Consider the following 20879-nt stretch of genomic DNA (forward strand, 5'->3'; position numbering starts at 1 on the left):
GCACAGGCTCCGGACGCGCAGGCTCAGCGGCCATGGCTCACGGGCCCAGCTGCTCCGCGGCACGTGGGATCCTCCCGGACCGGGGCGCGAACCCGGTTCCCCTGCATCGGCAGGCGGACGCGCAACCACTGCGCCACCAGGGAAGCCCCCTCCCTCTGCTTTTGAACATCTAACTCTCAACCAGAATTCCTTTCTCCACATAGGCCTTTTTATAGTACGATTATTATGCTGAAGAAATGAAATTTTCTTCATTCCTGGACGTTAAAATCTCTGCGTAACCTAAATGAAGAGCATCCTTCCAAAAAAGGACTTGAAGCCAACAAAGTGTGTGGATAATAAGTGGAGCAGGGCCCTCTAAGCTGCAAGGTGCCTGCTGCCTCGAGATTCTCTCTCCTGGAGCCGGATGTGGCCCAGCTGTGGGCGCCGCTCTCTTTCCCATCCCCAAACACATCCTCCACAGCTTTACCTCAGGGGACTAGGGACCAGCTGACTCTAGACACATCACCAACGTAGGAGAACCAACCATATAACTCAGCAGCACGATGAGTCCTCTTCTGTGTCAAGAGTGTGCTTTTTAAAGGTCCCATTTGGGACCACTAGTCCTTGGTTTCTCAGGCAAGTATTTTCTACACCTGACTCCCCTTCTTCCTCAAGGAAAAGGAAACAAAGAAGAACACGGCAGAGCAGCAAGCTGGTCAGCAGGGGAGGCTGGCCCCTTCCTCGGGCCGTCATCCTGCCTGCAGACACCCACCCGCGGCCACCTGGGCACGGAGCTCTCACCAACCTGTTCATACCAGGAAGGTTCCCCCAGAAGTAGCGGGCCCTGTGTGCAGCTGACACTTCTTTGGCATCAATCATCACAGGGTTGGACTATAAAACAGGAGAGAGGTTAAAGATGAGTGAGAGAGAAATGTAAGAGTGCCAGGAAATTTGCTAGTTTAGAGCCTCAAAGGCTCTTACTTCTCTCTCAAGAGGCCACACTGGGAGAGCCTGAAGCCCCCAGGAAAAGCTGGAGTTACACCCAGCTACATTCCACATGCTCCCGCTGGAACAGTCTAGACCCGCATAGTCCACACCGCGATGATGGAAATGTTCTATCTGCACTGTTGCATCTAGTGGCCACTAGCCCACCGGCTGCAGATGGCGGAGTACTTGAGAGGAGGCTGGTGTGACTGAGGCATTTTAATGTCAATTTAAATACCACACATGGCAGATGCCCACCACACTGGACCACACAGCTCCAGCTCACCCGGAGGCTTTGAGAAAGAAAGTTCCAACGAGTGTGGACGTGTTCACTGTAGTACGTCCACATTATGAGCCAAACACACCAGCTTGAGGTGTCTGCCCCCAAGACTCGGGAGCACAGGCTCGGGCTCCCAGACTGCCCGCCCCGAGAAGGACCCTGGCTGCAGAAACCCTCTGTGCACAGCCCAAACCAGGCTCAACCAAGTTGGGACCCACATAATGGGAAATAGAAACTGAGATAAGCTGTGTTTTCTTCCCAGGTGCCATAAAGCATCCGTCACGGTGCCAGGGAGTGAGGACAAGCCATTCTGGTTGGGAAAATTGATTCTGGTATCTCAAAGGTTCCCCCAGGGAAACACCACACAGACCCCCAAGCCCAGGAGTCTGACACTCCACCCTGTTTACAACAGTCAGGTCCTCCAAGTGCTGAGGCCCACACCCACATACCACCTCTTACAGTGAGACCACGGGTTCTGTCCGAGGTGTGCTTCCTCCCTGTCTACTTGGGAAGCCCAGAGCTTCCCAAACGGGCCCCTTGCAAAGCGGAAGTCACCAGTCCCCAGCTCCACAATGCAGATGAGACAGGGATAAAGCAGCAGTCCAAGGTAGAAGCCATTAGTGAGCTGGCCAAACCAAGGGTGCTGGCTATACCTCGAGAAATCGCGAGATGTCCCTCTTGTCACTAACGCCCATGGCCACCACATTCTCAAAGAGCCAGAAGAAGGGGCGATCATCTCCCTCCTTGGGCCGCGCATCATGCAGGAGGCGGTAGAACTCAAAGAAGAGCCGGCCAGTGCCCTCTGAGAGGTCGGAAGAGAAAGCCATCAGCTGGGGCTGTCTGCAGGAGACAGTGGTGTGGCCCGGGCACGGGGAGGGCAGGGGAGGACAGGGTGGTTGGGAGTAGCCGTCCCAGGGCAGAAATATCCAAGTAGGAAACGGACGTGCGGAAGCACCAGCTCAGAAGGCGGAGGGGTGAGTGCAGCACCTACCGTAGAGTCCCTTGCGGGCAGGGTTGACGATGGAGAGATCATTGCAGGGACTGCCCCCAATCACCAGATCGAACGGGCCCCACTCCTGGATCTGGGAGGATAAAGGTAATGTGATGGGCCTGATGTCCGGGGACAGAGGCAGAAAGGGAGAGAGAGATGATCTGTGAATTTGGCAAAAAAGTACTTTGGCATGGGAGAGAAGAGACCCGGCTGCTTTGTATGCTCTCTACATACACACATACATTCACATACGCACACACGCACACACAGTGCAGCCACGGGCAAGTCACTGAGGCTCTCTGGGCTGTTTCCTAAATAATAAAGGGAAAGGACTGAACTGGACGATCTCTGAGGCCAGTGGGGAAACCAGTGTGCCCCCAGCAAGAAAAGCAGCCACTCAGGGGGGACAGCGGTCCAGGCTGGGCAGCTGAATGAAAGGTACTCTGTGCTCTGCGCACCTTGGGCAGGTGTCTGGACCATCTGAACCCCTCCATATGCCCTTCAGGATGCCTGAGGGCCTGTAGTTCGAGGTCGACATGGATAACTGGAAAAGCAAGGGGCCACTCAGGCAGGATCCCGCCAGATCCCCCCCTCCCCAAAATGGAGGCTGGCGAACCTTTCGCCAGCAGTACTGGGAGGATGGGAACCTCACTGCAACCCACAGCGCTCCACTCAAGAGGGCCCAGAAACCAGCCAGGCCCAAGGAGCCCGGCCCCCAATTCCCACTGGAATCTGCCCCGATCCTCTAGAGACAAGGAGGGAAATGGAAGAGAAGGAGGGAGAGAGTTCAACGGGGGAGGGGGGAGAAAGGAAAAGAGCAAATGGACAAAATGAGAGGAGCTGGCGCTGTCCCCCGGAGCTAAGTGACGTAGAGAAGGTGGGCGGGGCCGTGGCGGCACTGACATACATGCTTCTGCGTGACGCTGCGGACGTCCCCGACGTACATGATCTTCCCCTGGTGCCGCACCATGCCCACCGTGATGGAATCCTCGCACACCTCGGAAGCGATGTAGCGATCCACCTGAATGCCCAAGTCCTTCAGCACCAGAAGCCCTGTGCCAGCCAGCAAAACACACCGTCACTAGGTCACCTCCCTGGCACCCCAGTCTTTGCAGGGGGTCCCTCGGGCCAGCCGGACACATGGGTCAAAGGCAGGCCCAAGCCCTACCCTGCCCTGAAAGCTGCAGGAGACTTCTGGATCAAACTGGAGTATCAATAACAAGGACATCAGATAGGCTGTTACATCGAGGCTCTTTCACGCCTTATCTGATCTACTCAGAAAACAGTCAAGACAGGACAGCAGGGGGTTTCTGGAACCAGGGACAACAACAGGTGACTTTTGGGTGGGCTTTGCTGTTTCTGTATCTTGCATACACTGGTCCTTCCTCAGCCCTTCTATCACCTCCTGCCACAAAATTCAACCATCCGTCAAGACTCAAGGTAAATGCCACCTACTCTAGAAAGGTTTCACTGATGCCCACCCCACCCTACAGCCCCCAGGATGGCCTCCCCCCCTCTGTAAGCCCCAGCACCTTCTGAGGTGGCACATCCTCCACCTCAGAGCAGCTCGCACGCCTAAGCCAGCCCTTCTCTTGGGTTGCAAATGTCTTCGAGACAGAGTGGGCGGGCTCAGTCAGTGTGTTTCCTCCTGAACTGACTACTCACACTTCCTGACCATGGCCCTTCCACAAAGGCTTGCTGAATTGAGGCAAGGAAACAGAACAGACCCTGTGTCAGGAGACACAGCGCCATTCCCACTGCTCCCAAAAGACCTCCCCACAAGGAGCCTGCACGGCCTCGGAGGGTGACGTGGCTTAAGAAGGCTTCAAGGTTCTAACTCCTTTAGGTTCACATGACATCAGCACTGAGCTGGGAACAGAAGACAGACATCTGGCCCAGGTGCCCTGCCCCCACCCTCTGGCCAAGGTCTCCGGTCCCAGCCTGCCCATCTATCTCCCTTTGGTCCCATGAAGACAAGTTCTGAGGAGCACTATTTGTTTCCTAAGGACTGAAAAGCCTCAGCCTTGGGGCAGGGCTGAGGGGTGTATATTGAGTATTCATGTCAAGAACCACATGAAATTAAAAACAGTGGCTACACAGTGACCCAGTATTCCCTAAAAGTTAATGGTTTAAGTACATAAAGATGCATGTACAAGGATGCTTGTCACAGAACTGCTCATAGCGGTGGGGAAAAAAGTAAACAACCCAAAAGGGGGCTCATTAAAAAAATTATGGTAGTTTCCCTCCATGGAATCCTATGTAGCATTTATAAATAAATAGCATTTATAAATAAGGTAGTTCTACATTGGTTGACATGAAAAACCAGTCATGATATCATAAATGAAAAGGCACGTTACGACACATTTTACTATTTACTATGCATTTTACTATCCTTTTGTTTTATTTATCTACCTACGTATGATTATATAAACACACACATGCACAGAAAAAAAATTCCGAAATCTAAAAACGTACAAGGACATATACCAAAACACTAATCATAGGATTACGGGCGATTTAAACATTCTTTAGACTCTCTTGTTTAGAGTTTGTTTTTCACTGCGACTTATAATCAAAGCACAACAGGACTGCCTATGATTTTGCTTTGGTTGCCAAGTCTGTCCTTTGAGGTTCTGTGAAAATCTTCAATAGCCTCTGACCAGCGATCGCTCTATCCTCTGCTGGAGCGCCTCCCTCCCCCTGCCCCAGGCCTCGCGCCCCCAGTAAGGGAATGCCCACCAAACATGCTGGTTTACCACTTATTTTTACTTTTCATTGAACACAAAAGTTTCCTCCTTACGGTAATATTTTAACAGCCGTAACGTTAACCGTCACTCTGTTTTGCCAAAGTTACGCACACACAGTCCCCTGAGCCCAGCTCCCACGTCCCAGGACGAAGATGCCAATGGCTCTCACCTGTAGCGATTCCATCAAACAGGGACAGCACCCGGATGGGCTTCCTCTTCTCAGCTGGGACAGGTGGGTAAACCTTCGGAGGGTCCTAGGCAGCCAGCACAACAGGCCAGGTGAGTGTCCAGGAGTGTCCTACAGACCCGCACGCGGGGCTGGCCTCCCGGCCAACTGTGAGCGCTTGGGATTTCCAGACCTGCACAGCCCGCTCGCAGCTCAGGCCCCGCTGCCCGGCGCCCAGGCCCCCGACCAACCGAAGCGCTCTCACTCTGGTGGAGTCTGCCCTCTGGCTTTGGCAGGCGGGGGGTGAGAAGAGCCACCCTCGGCCCAGCACTCACGAATTCCTGGTCGTGGTTATTGGCGAAGAACATCTGGAGCCGAGAGGGCCAGTCTTCTCGCCGCCGCAGCAGCCCGTAGGTGCCCTTGTGCCCGCACATGTAGCAGTTCCAGGGGTCTTCCTTAATGGCTGCCTGCGCAGCTCCCGGCCCCACCAAGAGATCCACACACTCAACGCAAAAGCACCTGGAAGGAAGCCCAGTGGAGCGGAGGGGACTCTCACCCCAAGGCCAGTCCCGGATGGAGTGTGGCCGCAGTGCAGGGCAAAGAGGGAGGGCCGCTAGGCGCGGGGGCGGGGCCTCACCTGCAGCAATTGTTGTTCCCGCACATGAGCACCTCGCGCCCCCCGCAGCAGATGGTGCAGTAGGACTGATAACCGTCATCATCATACTGGTACGCGCACTCCAGGAAGCAGTTCTAGGGAGCACGGCGGAGGCTCAGAGACCACCGCGCAGCACCCAGGCTAGCCAGGGTGAAGGCAGGCTATGAACACAGCCTCTGGGCTTTGGCCTTGAAACCTTGACACAGAGCCCTGGAGACACGACCCCGCCACCCATCCAGCCAGGGTCCAGCCCAGACCACAGATCTGGGAAGGGGACGCCATGTCTCCCCACTGCAGTGGACAAACCAAGGAGAGGCACGTGGGAAGGCCTGGAAAAGAAGGCCCGCACCGCCTTGTGGTCCCCCGCACCCAGGGCACAGCGACCCACCCATCAGCCTGTCCACGCCCACTTCACACCAGTGACTGTGACATTGTGAGCCCACATCTGGGGACGTGAATGGGGCTTTAGAGGGGGGCAAGGATCTCTCAGAGGAAAAGCAACAGCAAGTCAAACGCTTGAAACCCAAGGGTCCATTTTATCAGGACTCTGCTTCAAGAGCAAACCTCGGAGTCACCCTCACAGCTATCCCAGGTGCCTACAGCCCAGAGGCCAGGAGATGTGGTCAGCCAGGGGCCTTGTCTCTGCTGGGTGTGCCCCTACCTTGCAGTTTTGGCACATTCCTCCGATGAAAAGAGGGTGTTCCAGGGTGACGTTGAGGCTTCCACAAGAGATGCAAATGTCTGGAAAGCAGAGGAAGCAGAGTGAGTGTCACAGAAGGGCCCCCTCCCTGCTTGGGCCAAAGCCCGGCTCCAGAAAAGCTATAACAAGGGGTGTGCTGGAGCAGCAGCCAGAAAAGAAGGCAGGAAAGAGTCTGGGAGGGGCCCCATGGAACAGGGAGGCAGTGTGGCCCCAATCTCAGGAGCCCACTCATCTCCCTGAGCAGCAATGCCGCCTTCCGGGAAAGGCATGGTACGAGGGTTAAGAACCCGCTTGTGAGAACGGGGCCTGACCCTGTGTTACTCTGGAGATGTCCTTGGGTAGTCCACCCTGAAGGCCTAGGCCCCTGCCCTCATCCTTCCTGGCCCCGAGGGCCCCAAGCTGGACACACTATCACTAGGCCAAGGGAGACAGACATGGGATGCGCTAATGACCCCCAGATGAGAGAAGGTGAGGAAAGGTAAAAGGGCAAATTCAGATCCAAGAGAGGCCACCCTTCTCTGACCCACTGGAGTGTCCCAAACCCTAATGACCAGTCCCCACCACAGACAGGAAAGATCGTGGCACCAGAGATAGATGTGTGTGTCAAGCAGGCTGGAGGTGATGGGACATGCAGGACACATCCTGTCACCAAGTACTGATGTCCCACGGCATCGTACCTTCCTCGGTACCTAGAGTACTCTGTGCCGGCCACCACTTTAGGGCCCAAGTGGAACAGACAATTGACTTCCCAGGGCCAAGGCCCAGCTGCCCCCTCAGGACTCACCCTCGATGTTCCGGCACTTCTGCCGCACCTCGTACACCAGCCGCTCTGCAGAGGGGAGGAGAGCCCGGCGTCAGAGCAGGCCTCGAGGGTCATGCCCACTCCTCTGAACGCCGGCCTCACCCTGCCGCTCTCTCCAGAGCCAGGCCAACTACCTCTTGTGCGTTCATCAATTATCTCCTTGACCTTGGGCTTTTCAGTTGTGCTCTTTCGGGGCTTTTTGGCTGGTGGGGGCGGTGCATAGGCAGCTGCCTCGGGTTCAACCCACATGTCTGTGTAAACTTCTTTGTAGGGGTTCTTCTCCTCTGGATCGGGAAAGCACGTGATGAGGTCATGGTTACTGGCTGGCGAGGAATCCCAGCTCTCTCCCCCTGGACCATCTACCTACAATGGGGTGTAGCAGGGTGTGGCCCGGTGCCCAGCTTCTTCCCAGCTCCCAAGTCTCCGGTGCCAGCAAGCCAAGGGGGAACAGGTTGTTCAAAGTCCCAGAGTGGCACTGCCCCTACCTGGCCCCAGGGAGAGGGAGATGGCGGCCATTCCCACTGCGAAGCTTGATGGAGGAGGCCTTGACGGCCCTACCTAAACACGGCTTTCCCAGCCCGGGTGCGGAGCTGCTGGTGCGCCCGCGTTTACCTTCTGGGGGCTCCAGGCCCTTGGGGCCAGAGGGCTGGAACCCTCCCAGGGCCCATTCGATCATCTGTTTGTTCTGCACCTCCACGGCCTTGGCAGTGTCGCTCTCGTCGTTGTCGTGGCACATCGGGAACAGCTTCCCCGCTCGGCTGCTGGCCACCTGGAGGGCAACACGTGTGGGGAGAGTAGCGAAGGTGGGCTCAGGCAAGAGGTGGGAGAAGGTGCAGAAAGGAGACGAGTAAGGAGAAAAGGAGGCCCGAGGGCCTCCCAGGCAGACCCTCTGCCCAGGCCTAAGCCCTGTGCTCCAGCTTCCAGACCAAAAGTGGTCCCTGCCGTCTGAGCTCCCCCTGCTGAGTCCCTCGGAGGGGCACTGACCTGCAGTACTTCGTAGATGGCCTTGCGGTACATGGGCTGCTTGTTGTAGGTGGCCTGGTGGAAGGCACTGCAGAAGGAGCTCAGCGGCATCAGCTTCTCCACACACACCTGCAGGCACAACCCGCCCTCGTGTGCTCCGCCTTCCACACTCACCGAGCACCCACCACTTGCCTGGCGTGGTCAGGGGTGGGGGCATTAGGGACCGGCCTCTGCCCTCAAGAGGACCGGATGTACCAGTAAATAATTACATGATGTAAAGGAGGAGTCCAAGCCCAGGTGTCGGGGAGGACCTGAATGCAGGTGGAAGGGAATTCTGGGTACAGGGTTCCGGGAAGGCATCCGACTCTTGGAGTGCAACCTAATTGTCTCAAGGGCTTCCTCCAATCACACATATACAGAGCGGGGACGAGGAGAGCCCCCTCCTACCATCCCAATTCCAAACCACGTCCCCAGCCAACACCAGAGGCCCGGGGACCAAGACCCCTTCCTCCCCGCCCGCCCCGGCCAGGCTACTGCCAGACCCCATGACTCACCACTGAGAACTTGCCATCTCCGAACCACATGACCCAACGGGTGCCTTCAGCTGCTCGGCTCCGGCCCGTCATCCACCAAGACACAATGCGGCCTGGCCACCAGGAGAAGCCCCGCAGTTTCCCCCACACCAGCTCCCCAATGCCAAAGCCCCGGCCGTCCTGGAGCCCCAAGGAGCAGAAGTCATTACATGGTGGTCACGAGGCCCTGCCACCCTGATTCCCCCCAAAGCAACCCCAGCCCTGGGCATCTGAGGGTCAGGACAGCCAGGAGGGAGCGCCATCTGAATGGACAGAGCGAGACTGGAGAGACAAAGAGGCCTGGGGTCGGGTAGAGAGAGCAGGACGGGAGGAGCTGGACGAGGCAGGTGAAGCCAGCCGCTCACCTCGTACTCCGGTTCATCATCAGCTGCTTTGGCGGCGTTCTTGTCCCCAGCGTCAGCCCCCACGGGCTCAGGCGTGGTGGCCACAGTGGGGGAGGCGGGGTCAGTGGGCTGCTGCACAGCAGGAGGACTGGCCTCCTCTACCTTCTGAGACTCGGTGGGCCCCTGGTTTTCTTCAACAGCATTCATTACTGCATTCACCTTGGCTTTCTTCTCAGCCTGGGGAAACAAGGAACAGAAGTCACCTTGAGCTGATACTCAAGGGACTCTTCTCAATCTCTCCACGGTCTGCAGACAGTGACAGAAGGTAAGGGGCTGGAGAGAGGAGTCCATCCCTCATCAACTCAACCAGCTTGCCACGGGAAACAGAAAGACTTGAAGTTGAGAGGTGAGCTCAGATCACTTGGCTCAATTCCAGCCTTCTCTGCCTCTTAGGAGATCTTCCTCCCTCGTCTAATCTTCCTCAATTGTCAGCATCATCAGTAGCCCATCCTCTGACACGCAAAGATCAGTTCTATCCAGATACTAATCATGCACCTTAGATTAGGCACAGACCTTGGCTCCATCCTCTCCTATTTTACTCCCCGATCTAGAAATGGATCCTCTTGTCCTTTTCTCCACAGTTTTCCTGGGCAATCGACCCCTTCTCTTCCTGGTCTTGGCTTCCAGACCACAATTCTAGTTTTGTTGTGATACGGAACGATGAAATCACTGCTTTGTGTTCAGAGCGCACGGTTCCTTCCCCATCTGCTCAACCACCACGAAAAGCCCCAGAAGGGCTTGCCTGCTCCCGTGCTCACACGCCATCCTGGAGTTCTCAGGATTACATCTAATGTATGTTGTCACCAGATTCTATGCCTTCTTTCTACGTGCACCTTTCCGATCCATAATTACACTTATTCTTTCAACAACTATTTAGGGAGTCCACAGTATAGCCAGGCATCCTCTCTGCCATCCCACTGACAAATTAATCCAAACCAAAGTATTCTCCCAATTTGAACAGCCTCCATCCTTTCACCGTCAAATGCTCATCTTTCAGGCTATGACCTGCATGCCTATTCCTTCTCAAAACCTGCTCCAGTATTCCCATCACCCTGCAGAGGAGAATGAAATACCTGATACTTAGCTCTGAGGGCCATTCAACCTAATCTCACCCATCTCACCCCAACGGCTGAATCTAGGACACGTGGCCCTCAAGCTTCAAGGCTCTGCACCCGTTTTCACCACACCAGTTTCAAAGAGAAAAAAATCCCATCTTCAACATGAAGCTATCCCTGAGAGCTCAGAGCTGTGAATACAAACCCACCCTGAAGATTACCTGGAGTATAAGACCTCTAAGCTGCAAGTCACAGCATTTATATTCCTGTCTTAGCCTTGCAACTAATTAACAGCCGACTTTGGAGCAGTCCCTTGAGTTGCTCCACCTAAAAAGGAGTTTGAACTGAAGGATTTCTGTTAACCTTTTCTGACTGGTTTAAGAAGCTGACGTATGTATGTGCCAAGAATTCCAAGGACTCTCCAAAGCCTGTCAATGGACCCGCAGGTCCCAGGTTAAGAACAGCTCAATGGTCTACTGTCTCTTAGATTCATTTTATTTTGTTCTATCTTCAAGTCTTTGCCTCCTGGCCACAGACCAAATCTGCTCCTTGTGGCAATTCCTAAAACACGAGGATGGAAGTCCTAGTTCTTTCTCTGACTCAACAAATTCTAAAATGGGATAAAGCATCCTTTGCCCCCAGCCCACAAACAGCTGGGAGAGAGAGCTCCGGGGTGGGGTGGGGGGGGTGGTCGAAGAATGCAGAGGACCTGCTCCTCCCTCCCAAGCCCCACCCTCACCTGGGGGATTCTGCCCCACCCCTTCCTAAAATCTACCTCCTCCTCGCCCACAAGGTGTGCCTAGGTGTGCACTCAACCCCGTAGGGAGAGAGGTTCTCAGAATTGTCAGCTGCAGTGGCATTATCCCAGGGCCAGGTCTGCTCAGATAAATGCCCTGCCTAGCAGTCTCTGCTCCCTTCCCTCCACCATGCCTCCGTGAACTTCAGGCACGGCCGCTGACCTAGACCAGGGTGCTGCCTTGGGTGGAAGGCAGCACCATTCTGCCAAAAGACCCAGTTTCCAGGGGCGACAGGCCCCCTCAGCCAGAACAAGGTGCGCAGGTGGCAGGAGGCGGCAGGGGGAAAGGATCCACAGCAAGCAGCACTGGGGTGGGGGGGCCGGGGCGCGCGCGTCGGGCTCCCCCCGGCCTCCCCCAGTCTAGAAGGCAGTCGTGCCTGACACCACCCTCCTCACTCCCCCTCAGCCCCTTTGTCTCTCTTCTCAACCCCTCCACAGTGAGTTCCTGAACATTATTCTTCCCCCACAACTTCCCCCAGCTTGTCAGACGGTGCTGCTGATGGCTGTTAAGCGCCCCCAACCCAGTAGGTGCAGGAGAACACGCACCCAGCATGGTTTGGCAGGCAGGGGAGGAAGGGGCCTCCATCGGGACAAGGCCAGCAGGGCTGGGGGAAGGAAGAAGGGGGTGGGTTAGCAGCAGGAGGCAAGAGGAAAGGGGAAGAAGGGGCGAGAGGGTGGCTGGGTGGGGGAGGGGCTCATTAGAATAGACTTGCCTAGGGCAGTGCGGGAGGCCCCTTTTCCACGTTGATGCCAACCCCCCGGACAATAGGAGAAATAAGGGTTAACTCTGGGCTGGGGCTTTTGGGCTAAAGGCTCCCCCCCACCTCAGTTCAGAAGGTCCCACCCCAGAGTAGCCAAGAGATTGGGCAGGATCAGGAAGACACCACACCAGCCCCACTACGGCGGCTCGAGGAGGCCACTTGGCCTGGAGTTTGTTCTGCCTGGAGAGCCACTGGTAACTCCACTCTGGTGGAGGCATGGCCTCCCCATCCAGTCCCATCTCCTCGGGCAGCTGTCCCGCCTCCACCTCCCTCCGCGGCTCAGGCTGCTTCCCATTCCAAAGGTCAGAGGTCCAGGGACCCACGCGGACCCCGGGCTGTCCCAGGTGCCTCTCCCATCACAGGCCGGCGTCAGGCCACCCCACGGCCCCCTGTCAGGGTCACACTGCTCCCTCCCACCCTGACACCACTTCTTTCTGGCGGCCTGACGGAGGCTCCCAGGAACAGGCAGGAGAGGAAACTGTCCCTCTCAAGAGGCCACAAGCTTGGCACGGCCTGAGGACGGCGTGGTCCACCAGCCAGGAACACAGGTCAGCAAGGAAATGCCAACAACCCATCTGCCAGCCAGTTCAGCAAAACCGCCGCTGCTAGCCCAACTCCACGGGCCGGGGCCTGCCCCCCAGCCTTCGCTGACCACTGCCCCAGGCTCACACCAGGCCTGCTCTTGCTGGCCCCTGAGCCGCCAGGTCCCACCTGAGCGCAGGAAGGAGTGGGGCTTGGGGCTCCTGAGGAGGAAGTGGGTGGGACAGCAGTAACTCAGCATCTCCAGAACTCAGGCCAGGCAGGGGAGCCAGCTCCTGCGGGCCGGGGAGGCAGACTTGACTCTTCTCAAGCCCAGAGGGCTGCAGGCCCAGAGATCCTCCCACCGGCCCCGGCCGCCTCCCCGCCCCCAGTTTCCCCAGGGCTCCATCCAGGAACCTACCCATAAGGCCAGGTGCAGCCCCTCTGTGGTCCGGCTCAGGTGTGAGCCCCAGCCCTGAAGCTCTGTAAGTAGCTGCCCGTCTGGGGGGAGGGGAAGGGGGCGATGGGGCTGGGGGGCGGAGGGGGCCAGAGAGAGGGGGAGGGGGGAGGTGGGGGGGAGGGATTGAACATTTTCTTTGTCTAGAACTCCAGGTCACGTGGGCCCCGCTGGAGTGCCTGGTTGGCTGCGAGCGGGCCGGGGGAGGGGGCCGGCTCTCAGACGCTGGCAGTGGGCCAGCCCCTCTCCTTCGGTCCGAGGGGCGCGGGCCGGCGCTGGGGCCTGGGGGGCGCGGCTGGGCCTCCGCCCGTTCCCAGGGCCCCGCCCAGGCCAGGCTGGAGGCGGTGCCCGCCCCCTCCAACCGGCCAGCCTTCCCCGCCTCCTCTCCTCCAACTCCGCCAGAACCCGGCGCGGAGCCGGGGGGCTAGGCCGGGAGCCCGCGGGCCGCGCGGGGAGGGAAGGAGGCGAACCGGGAGGGAAGGGGCTGCCCTCCAGCTGCGGAGGTAAGGTGCGAGCGCCCAGAGAACCAGGAGCGCAGGCAAAAGGAGAGAGGAGCTTTCGGGCCGTCTGGGAGACAGGAGAAAGTTGTTAAAAGTGAGTCTCCGCAACACAACCAAAAAAAAAAAAAAAAAAAAAAAAAAAAGGAAAAGCTTACAGATGAGCGAAGAGGCCCAGGAAACTGTAGGAAAACTCAAAGCACCCAGAGATGGGCAGAAAGCGCCCTACAGAACTGGGAGCGCTCCAGAACGGGAACTGGGAGCGTTTGCCGGGGGTGGTCTCCTCTGCCTTAAACGGCGTGGCGTGAGGAGTTCAGGCTTTGAAAATCACTTCCTGGCCAAGTCCCTGGGTCCCCTAGGTCACTCTGGGTCAGCCTTGGATGTCTTATTTTCCTGTTTGCAAGGTGCGGGGTTGGGGGGTGGGGAGGAGGAGTTCAAAAGTACAGCAGTTCCTTCATTCCCAGGCACAAACATCTGCTGCTCAAGACTGCAACTCCTTTGGAGCCTCCAGGTGCAGCTTCAACCATTTCAAGTTCCCTCCTCCTGAGCAGAGGCCCCTCCCCGCAAGAAGAATATATGTGTATATATATACATACATATACACACACACTCTCTCTCTCCCCCCGCTCCCTCCCTGCCTCCCTCCCCCTCCCTCCCTGCCTCCCTCCCCACATCAAAGAAGCAGACACTGTCGGCCCTGCCCTCAAGGAGCTGACAAATTCAACTAGACTTGGAGAGACTGGAAAAGATCGTTGAAAAGCATCTCTAAAGAGAACTACACCACAAATACCAACCCTGATGGGCCAGGATGGCTTGGAAGCCAAACAAAAATAAGTAGTATCAATGATAAATGAGGTTAAGGAGGTCAGTGTGGAGCAGAGACTGAACCTGGAGGATATATCAGATTTGGAATGAGGCTGGACAGGTAGGAAATAAGAGATGTTAGGCTGGATACGGAGGGAAACACTTGCCCACCTTCACCTCCCACCCCACAATACAACTAAAGCTAAGGGGTGCAGAGAGAGATGTTGATGGATATATCCTATCACAGTGAAGAATAACCGCAGGTTTTCTTACATGACAGGGTGAATGGGTATTTTGGAAAGATTAGCCTGGGGACCTCCCTGGTGGTCCAGTGGGTGAGACTCTACGCTGCCAGTGCAGGGGGCCAGGTTCCATCCTTGGTTGGGGAATTAGATCCCACATGCATGCCACAACTAAGACCTAGCACAGCCAAAATAAATGAATAAATGTTTCTTTAAAAGAAAGAAAGATTAGCCTGGTTTCAGTTTGCAAGATGAATTAAAAGGAAGAGCAGGGGAGCTGAGGGTTATAAATACTCCCAGCAGGGCAGGGCTGTTTGGCCAGCCACACTCTCAGAGGATCTGGACTGGGGTTCTGGTTCTATCACTGTGACCTTGGACAAGCCACTTAACTCCAAGAAGTCTTTTTTCACTTGCAAAACAGGAGTGATGACATCTGCCCTCCCAGGCCCCAGAATACCAGTATCACTTAAGGAGATAATGCCCCCAGGTGCCTGGCTTCCAACCACAAGCTGCGGGAACAAACCAGCTGGAACAGGTGCTGGTATAAGGAGGTCAAAAGATGTACTGTGAAGGAGAGCCTACCTACCATCCCTCCTGGGGCTCAGCACCCTTCTGGGGGCCGTCAGAACAAGCAGGCCCTGAAAAAGGAAGAGGACTCCAAATCAGAGAGAGCCTTCTCCAAATAATACTCAGGGAGTACAAACTTTCTCTCCCAACCCTGACTGAGACCCAGATCCCATACAGCAAAGAGGAGCCATTCCATAAAACACAGGCCCTATTCTGCTCCAAGCCATCTTTCAACCCAATCAAGGTACCTGCTTGGTATAATTTTTCAGGAGATCCCCAAGCAGAGGTGAGAAGCTGTGAGTTTATACCTCTTGCCTGCTCCCACCCTTTAAGGAATATAATAAGACTTGCTTGGCTTCTCTCACTGATGCCTCCCTGGCATCCAAGCCCTGTTAACAGGCCACTTTAGACCTCACCCCAGGCCTCCTCTCAAAATGAAGTTTCTGAGCTGGCTTGGCCGGCTCTTTTTAAAAACACTATCTCATCTATGACATCTCCTTTTCCATTATTATGTGGCTAAATATTATGTGGCTAAACACCTTAGACTCTACACTCCATGGTCTTGGGACTTCTTCAGTAAGTAATGATGCCTATGCATGCAGTCAGGACTCAAAGTGTCAGAATGGACCAGGGCCATCAGTTTCACTTTTTCTTGGCCCACTTAATAAAGTAGCCTTTCCCTCCAGCTGCCAAACTTCCTTATTCTCATTCTTTAAAATTAAGCTCAAACTGGGGGGAGGGGCAACATAAGAGGAGGGGATTCAGAGGTACAAACTACTATGTATAACATAAACTACAGGGATATAGTATACAGCACAGGGAATATAGTCAATATTTTATAACAACTATAAATGGAGTATAATCTTTAAAAATTGTGAATCACTGTGTTGTACACCTGAAACTTATATAATATTGTAAATCAACTACACCTCAATAAAAAAAATTTGTTTTAGTAAAATTAAGCTCAAATCTTACCTCTTCCACACAGCTCCCAACTTAAGCAAAAAGAAGCCCAATTCAAAGGTGTCCCCTCGCTACTTAGAGCACCACCCCTCTCCTGTAGCTACACAGACAGGTAAGGTTACCCTTTTCTATATTGTAAGTCACTCAGACTGAGATTCGTGTCCTCTGTGTACTTGGTGGGCAGAGAGAGACCTCAAAGCAGAAAAGACCACGAGATCTAGGATAAGAGGTGACTTTAGCAAAAGGTCAGGAAAAAACTAGGGCAGCCTTCTAGGATCCTCAGGTCATATATGTCCTCGACCTTCCAAAGTAACCCTCCCAGGGTGGTTACTGGGATAGGTCTTTTGATTAAGATAAAGATAGTCAACCTAAAATAGCAGGGTCGTGTAAAGTGAGCCAGGTTCTTGGAAATGTTCTAGAAGTATGTTGAGAGGAGGAACCCCTGGACGAAAAGAAGATCTGGTGGATGTCAAGAGCCTAAAAGAAGCATTGGAGAGGAAGTATCCAGCATGGTCCAAAAGGGAGGGTGACCTGAAAGAGGGCACATTTCCCATCTGGCGGGTGGATAGCAGTGATCCAGTAGGCCTGATGAAAATACCTCTTAAGGACACCTGACTCTCAGCACTGATCCTGTGTTCATCAAGCAAACTTCTAACTTTAATTACATTTTCCAGTGACTCTGATACCAGTCAGTTGCCAGAAAACATCAGGACAAAGCATTAGGATCTGCGTTGAAAGGACAAGTCCTGTTATAAATCTGTAAACTGAACATCCTGCTGTACGTCACACTCCTGTCTCTGAAGAGCACGATTGTAAGACGTGCCATGAATTTGACTTTCCAGCTCACAGAACTGACGTGAGATGCTAAGTCGTGATCCTCCACCCAAGAGCAGCAACTCCCACAGGTGCAGGTGGGAATGCCACGCCTGGCTGACTGGTTTTAACGCAAAGTTCAGCGTTCTGTGGTGTGCTTTGTCATAAAATCCAGTGCTGGTGGGAGGTGGGGAGGTTACGTTGCTTCCCTCAAACAGGACATTACCACCTGAGTCCCTGTACTCAGAATCAGAGAAGCCGGGATCCCTAAGAAGCCATCTGCAAAGCCACATGTTAGGAGGCCACTGCATATTTTCTGCCACATAAACATTCCCACTGACCCCAAGACCAGCGAGACCTTATCCAGGCAAAGGCTACAAGATCAAGATGGATGTCTCTTCTGATCCTGCCCTTCCATCTGCAGCCCCAAAGCCTCAATACTACACAGTAGACCTGTGACTACCTGCTGATTACAATCTACGCTCCTTGCATGGCATTCAAGGCCCCCACAACCTGCAGCACTTACGTCACACAGCCCACACTCTGCCCACCCACTTGCTGTTTCCCAAATATGCCCTTTCCCTGCCTCTGTGCCTTTGCTCATGCTGTTCCTTGCTCCTCCCCTTCACCTTCCACTGGCCAAAATCCTACCTATCCTTCTAGGCCCAATTCACCAGTTACCTCCACCAAGAAGGTTTCTCTAGACCTGAACTGGCCAATAAGAGAGCCACTGGCTGCATGTGCCGTTTAAATTCATTAAAATTAAATAAAAATTCAGTTCCTCGGGTGCACTTAGCCACATCCCAAGTGTCCAAGAGCCCATGTGGGTTTTAGGGGCTACTGTACCGGGGACACAGATTTTAGAACATTTCCCTCATTGCAGAATGTTCTTTGGACAGTGTTGCTCTAGCCCCTCCCCCTGATCTTCCCCCACTGAAAAGTTACCCTGTCCCTCCTTCTCCTCCATACTTCCAGAGCACTTTGTAATCCTCTCCTAGCACTTGCCAGTACTAAGCTGACTGTGTACTCATCTTTCTCCTCCACAAAATTAAAAATCCTAGAGGGCAGGGCCTGGATCTTACTCAGGTTCACATGCAAGCAGTGTGGACCAGAGCCTCTTGCACACTGTAGAGGATGAAAGCAGTGTTTGCTGAACTGAATCCAACATTGTCTCAGGAGCCTCATATGGAGTCCACTGACCAAGTTCCCAGATGGGGACGGGTACTTTCCACAGCAAAGTTCCGATCGGTGCTAAGAGGTCCAGGTCCAGGGCTCCCGAAAGAGGCCAGGGATCTTTGTTTTCCTATTCCCCTGCAATCCATATGGAGGTTGCAAGCAAATGACCAGGACTGGGCTGCTGGCAATGAAGCTAAAAATAGCCACAGAGCCAACAACAAGGAGTTAGCAGGACTTGTTGCTAGGGAGACCAGTCGCAGAGAGAGCAACCAAGCAGGGAGAAAGCGTCAGACCTGCACCCAGAGAGCAGAGGCCACGGTGGGGGGGGGGGGACTCAAAGTTGACAGGGGTCCAAGGATCCCACCTAGAGATGTTCTGCCTTCTGGCAGCTCCTGACTAATGCACTAAGTGGGGCAAATGTTCCCCCTGTCCCTCAGTAACCCATCTCCATGGAAACCACCATTGCTGGGGTGAAGTACCAGCCCCTGGAAGGGAGGCCTCTGCCTGGAGCTGGTTGTTATGGCAACCCCCCCGCGCCCCCCCCAGCCCGTCATCCTCTCTCTCCTGGCTTCTCCTGTGGGGAAAAGGTGGGGGCCTGGTCTTGGCTTAGCCAGCATGACCAGGAAACACCGGCTTCCTGACAAGACTGACCTACAACAGGCTCTTCGGAAGCTCCTGGGACCCCAGTAAGGCCAGTCAATCCTCAGCACAGGGCAGAGCTTCCTTTCCTTCCTGTGAGAGCCTCACAGATCACCTAGCCAGGAGAATCCCATACTCACTTGGGTTTATTTGTATCAGGATCACCCGAGGAGAATTTTAAAAATACAGATTCTTAGGCCCCACCTATGGAGATCAGCTGGCTTGGGGTAGGGCCCAGGAATCTATTAAAACCTCCCTAGGTAATTCTGATACCAGCCAGGTGTGGAGACCACCAATGGCCCCGGCTGTTACAAATGAGGAAACAGCCCTACAGGGGACTCAGCGCCCCCACCCAAAGGGTCAGAGCCAAAAACTGAGGAGGAGGAGGTAAACACACATCTGAGGGGAGCTGCCCCATCTCCTGGGCCTGTCTCTCTTGCTCCCCCTTGAAATGAGAACACGCTGTCGTCTGATATTGGACTGGGATTTAAAACTGAGCCTCGCAACAAACCATCCCCTGTGGCAGAAAGTGGAAGGCAGTGGGGCTAGGCAGGCTGGTTCCCAGAGTGTACAGAATGGTGGCTGCTCAGGCAGATGATCCAGGCTGAAAGAGAAATCCATCCTCCTTCGGAAGAAAAGCAAAAGGGTCACCATGGCAACTGCAGGGTGCCGGCCCAGCTGGGCTTGGTGCCCTCCCCAAACCTGGGCCCGGGAGAGGCGCAGCTTTAGGCAAACGCCATGGGGCAGGGGCACCCCTCTCCCCCGCCAGTCTAGTCTAGTTTCAGAACTGTAAGGAGGCTGTGCTTTATCCTGGAGCCAATCTCTGAGCCTGCCCGAAACACACCGAAACACAAGGGTCCAGGAGCACCAGGAGTCCCGGGCACATGCCATAGCCAGGCCAGGGAGGACAAGGAGGAGACAGTGCAGGAGATGGCCTCCACCCTCCTGTTACTCACAGCCTAACTGTGCGCCGAAGACCCACGGCACATGAAACCACAGCCCTCATTCAAGACAGCATGCAATTAGATGGTAAATTATGTGGTGGAGACGCTTTCTCCATGTGCTGAAGGAAATCCGAGGTGGCCCGGATCGGGAAAGGCAGGAAGACTTGAGGATGAGAGAGGGCGAACCAGGACTGGGCCCAACCTCCCAGGTTTCTCAGACAGCACGGCCAGATCCCTGGGGGCATCTGCAACTGCCTTAGCTTCCCAGGGAGAAGCACAGGCACAGCTGTATGGACACCTGCTGCGGAGGAGAGCTGCCTGGGGCCTGTTCTACCATCCGCTCAGTCACATAAATTCTGATCCAGAGAGTAAAATGCAGGGTCTGGGAGCCACCTCTTCGCTGACCCCTCACTTCTCCATCTCCCCGCCTCTGTCCCAGGCAGCCCTCATTCCTCCCTGGCTCCCCCATTCCTTCCCAGGTCATTACCACACTTCCCTAATGGGAGGGCTTGGAAGCCCCAACTCTCCAGACCTGCCATCAGGCTCCTGGAGCCTCAGCTGCTGCCTCTTCCCTCCCCGCGCCGATCTGCGTCCTCTTTCCCTACAGCTCCGGGTCTGCTGCAGAGGGGGAGGCTGCTCCACAAACCCAAGTCTCCTGCCCCCAGCACTTCCATCCCCTAACCCGGAGCAAGTCGAGTGCAGGCTCTGGGCAGGGAGCAGGGGTGGCAGTGGCATTGCTGCAGGTCCCCAGACCTCCCTTGCCCCTCGCCAGGTTCTAGAAAGAACAGGAGGAGCCGGATGTGAGCAGAGGATCCCAGCTGACACCAAGACGGTCAGTACGCACCGGGCTTCTTTGTATCTTAGTTTCTTAATCGGTCTAATGGGACCGAAAATATCTGCTGAATATTACAGATAAGATCAAAGGAAGTCAGGAAGGCATATCATTTAAAAGGTGGAAAGAATCTTATGACAGGTTTGCTTGAGCACAAGCTGATACTGTCACTTTGCTTTAAAAACTAGACTCTGGAGAGAAATGTTAATTTTATACCTGGTGGGGGGGTGTCAAAAGGAACCAGGTAAAGCTGAACAGCCTGGGCTGCTTTCTCCTCCCCTCCCCCAACCCCATCTCCAGCCTCCAGGGGTCAAAGGGAGGGGCCTCAGGGACCACCATTCAGATTCAGGCATGCAGACCCTATCAAGTTTCAGGGTCCAAAGAGAAGACCCAGGAGGAGCCCAGCAGACAAGCACTGCAGTAAACCGTCGCTGAAAACAGCAGGAACGCCTACCATCTCCATCCCAAAGGAAAAGTTTGAATCCCCAAACCAAGTCCTTTCCGGTCTTCTCCCCCACCTACGTTTGGAAACGGTTCTCTAGCTGTGCCGGCCTTAGAGCCCGTACTTCTT

At 54.9% G+C, this 20879-nt stretch overlaps 1 protein-coding gene and 1 long non-coding RNA gene across 7 annotated transcripts in view; one reads left to right on the plus strand and one right to left on the minus strand.

Moving 5' to 3' along the window:
* The window catches only part of DNMT3A (DNA methyltransferase 3 alpha), a 105449-nt gene that overhangs the window by 9443 nt on the left and 75127 nt on the right, over positions 1–20879 (minus strand). For 4 of the 6 annotated variants that reach the window (XR_008618851.1, XM_028497211.2, XM_028497212.2 and 1 more), the window contains 14 exons: positions 9205–9420; positions 8822–8980; positions 8289–8459; positions 7917–8073; positions 7439–7588; positions 7287–7331; positions 6464–6543; positions 5785–5897; positions 5483–5666; positions 5151–5235; positions 3142–3287; positions 2235–2325; positions 1897–2045; positions 785–870 (listed from right to left, as the gene is read on the minus strand). Coding sequence is in view for 5 of the 6 variants with exons in the window: in XM_028497211.2 (XP_028353012.1) it covers positions 785–870; positions 1897–2045; positions 2235–2325; positions 3142–3287; positions 5151–5235; positions 5483–5666; positions 5785–5897; positions 6464–6543; positions 7287–7331; positions 7439–7588; positions 7917–8073; positions 8289–8459; positions 8822–8980; positions 9205–9420 (1832 nt within the window). In the remaining variant the exon portion in view is untranslated. Of the gene's footprint in view, positions 1–784; positions 871–1896; positions 2046–2234; positions 2326–3141; positions 3288–5150; positions 5236–5482; positions 5667–5784; positions 5898–6463; positions 6544–7286; positions 7332–7438; positions 7589–7916; positions 8074–8288; positions 8460–8821; positions 8981–9204; positions 9421–10219; positions 10292–20879 lie in introns of those variants that run through there. The other 2 variants (XM_028497214.2, XM_028497213.2) reach the window with 2 other exon arrangements.
* LOC102987259 (uncharacterized) lies at positions 14047–16793 on the plus strand. Its single transcript, XR_447398.3, has 4 exons — positions 14047–14253; positions 14796–15227; positions 15930–16016; positions 16579–16793. It is a non-coding gene; the product is annotated as an uncharacterized lncRNA (long non-coding RNA).

The sequence above is a fragment of the Physeter macrocephalus genome, chromosome 12, assembly GCF_002837175.3.
Source record: "Physeter macrocephalus isolate SW-GA chromosome 12, ASM283717v5, whole genome shotgun sequence".
NCBI lineage: Eukaryota > Metazoa > Chordata > Mammalia > Artiodactyla > Physeteridae > Physeter > Physeter macrocephalus.